Source organism: Propithecus coquereli, unplaced genomic scaffold (genome assembly GCF_000956105.1).
Source record: "Propithecus coquereli isolate 6110/MARCELLA unplaced genomic scaffold, Pcoq_1.0 Scaffold712, whole genome shotgun sequence".
NCBI classification, from domain to species: domain Eukaryota; kingdom Metazoa; phylum Chordata; class Mammalia; order Primates; family Indriidae; genus Propithecus; species Propithecus coquereli.
The window spans coordinates 320123-320659 of record NW_012153197.1 but is presented as its reverse complement, the minus strand read 5'-3'; the positions used below and the strand labels follow the sequence as shown (position 1 = coordinate 320659).

At 30.2% G+C, this 537-nt stretch overlaps 1 protein-coding gene across 1 annotated transcript in view; it reads right to left on the bottom strand.

Moving 5' to 3' along the window:
• The window catches only part of LOC105824119 (centromere-associated protein E-like), a 23115-nt gene that overhangs the window by 3538 nt on the left and 19040 nt on the right, over positions 1-537 (bottom strand). The window contains exon 9 of the mRNA XM_012661489.1: positions 150-308. Coding sequence (XP_012516943.1) covers positions 150-308 — 159 coding nt within the window. The remainder of the gene's footprint in view (positions 1-149; positions 309-537) is intronic.

Genomic DNA, 537 nt, shown 5'->3' with positions numbered 1-537 from the left:
TACTTGATGTGTAGGCAAACACACAAAATGTTCTGGGTTTCTTGATTATACTATATGAGAAGATAAGTGCCTAACTATATTATTCACACATAGAAATATCAATTCTATTCCCAAACCCCAAGTTTAAGCAGTCATCTTTTAAATTTTACCTTTAATTCCTGTTGTGATGTGAGGTAATAAGAGGTTATCAGCATCCATGTTAAGTTTTCAATTTTCTCATTCTGTACTTTTTGAAGCAAATCTTTTTCTTCCAAAAGTTGGGCTAATTGGTCTTTCTCCATTGCTCGGGCCTGAGTCTCTGAAGAAACCTATAACATAATAAATGTAGCTAGATTTTAAAACTTTGAAAGTAGTTTAAAAGAACAGAATATTAAATTTTTATGTGAACGTTAATTCTCACTATGAGAATTTTAATTTTACTGAAATAACATACGGCCTAACTGCAGAAAACCAAACTGCAGTTATCACAATGAATCATTTCTCAAAATTGTAATAAAGTAAAATATACATTTCTTCTTACTATTCTATATGCCATGT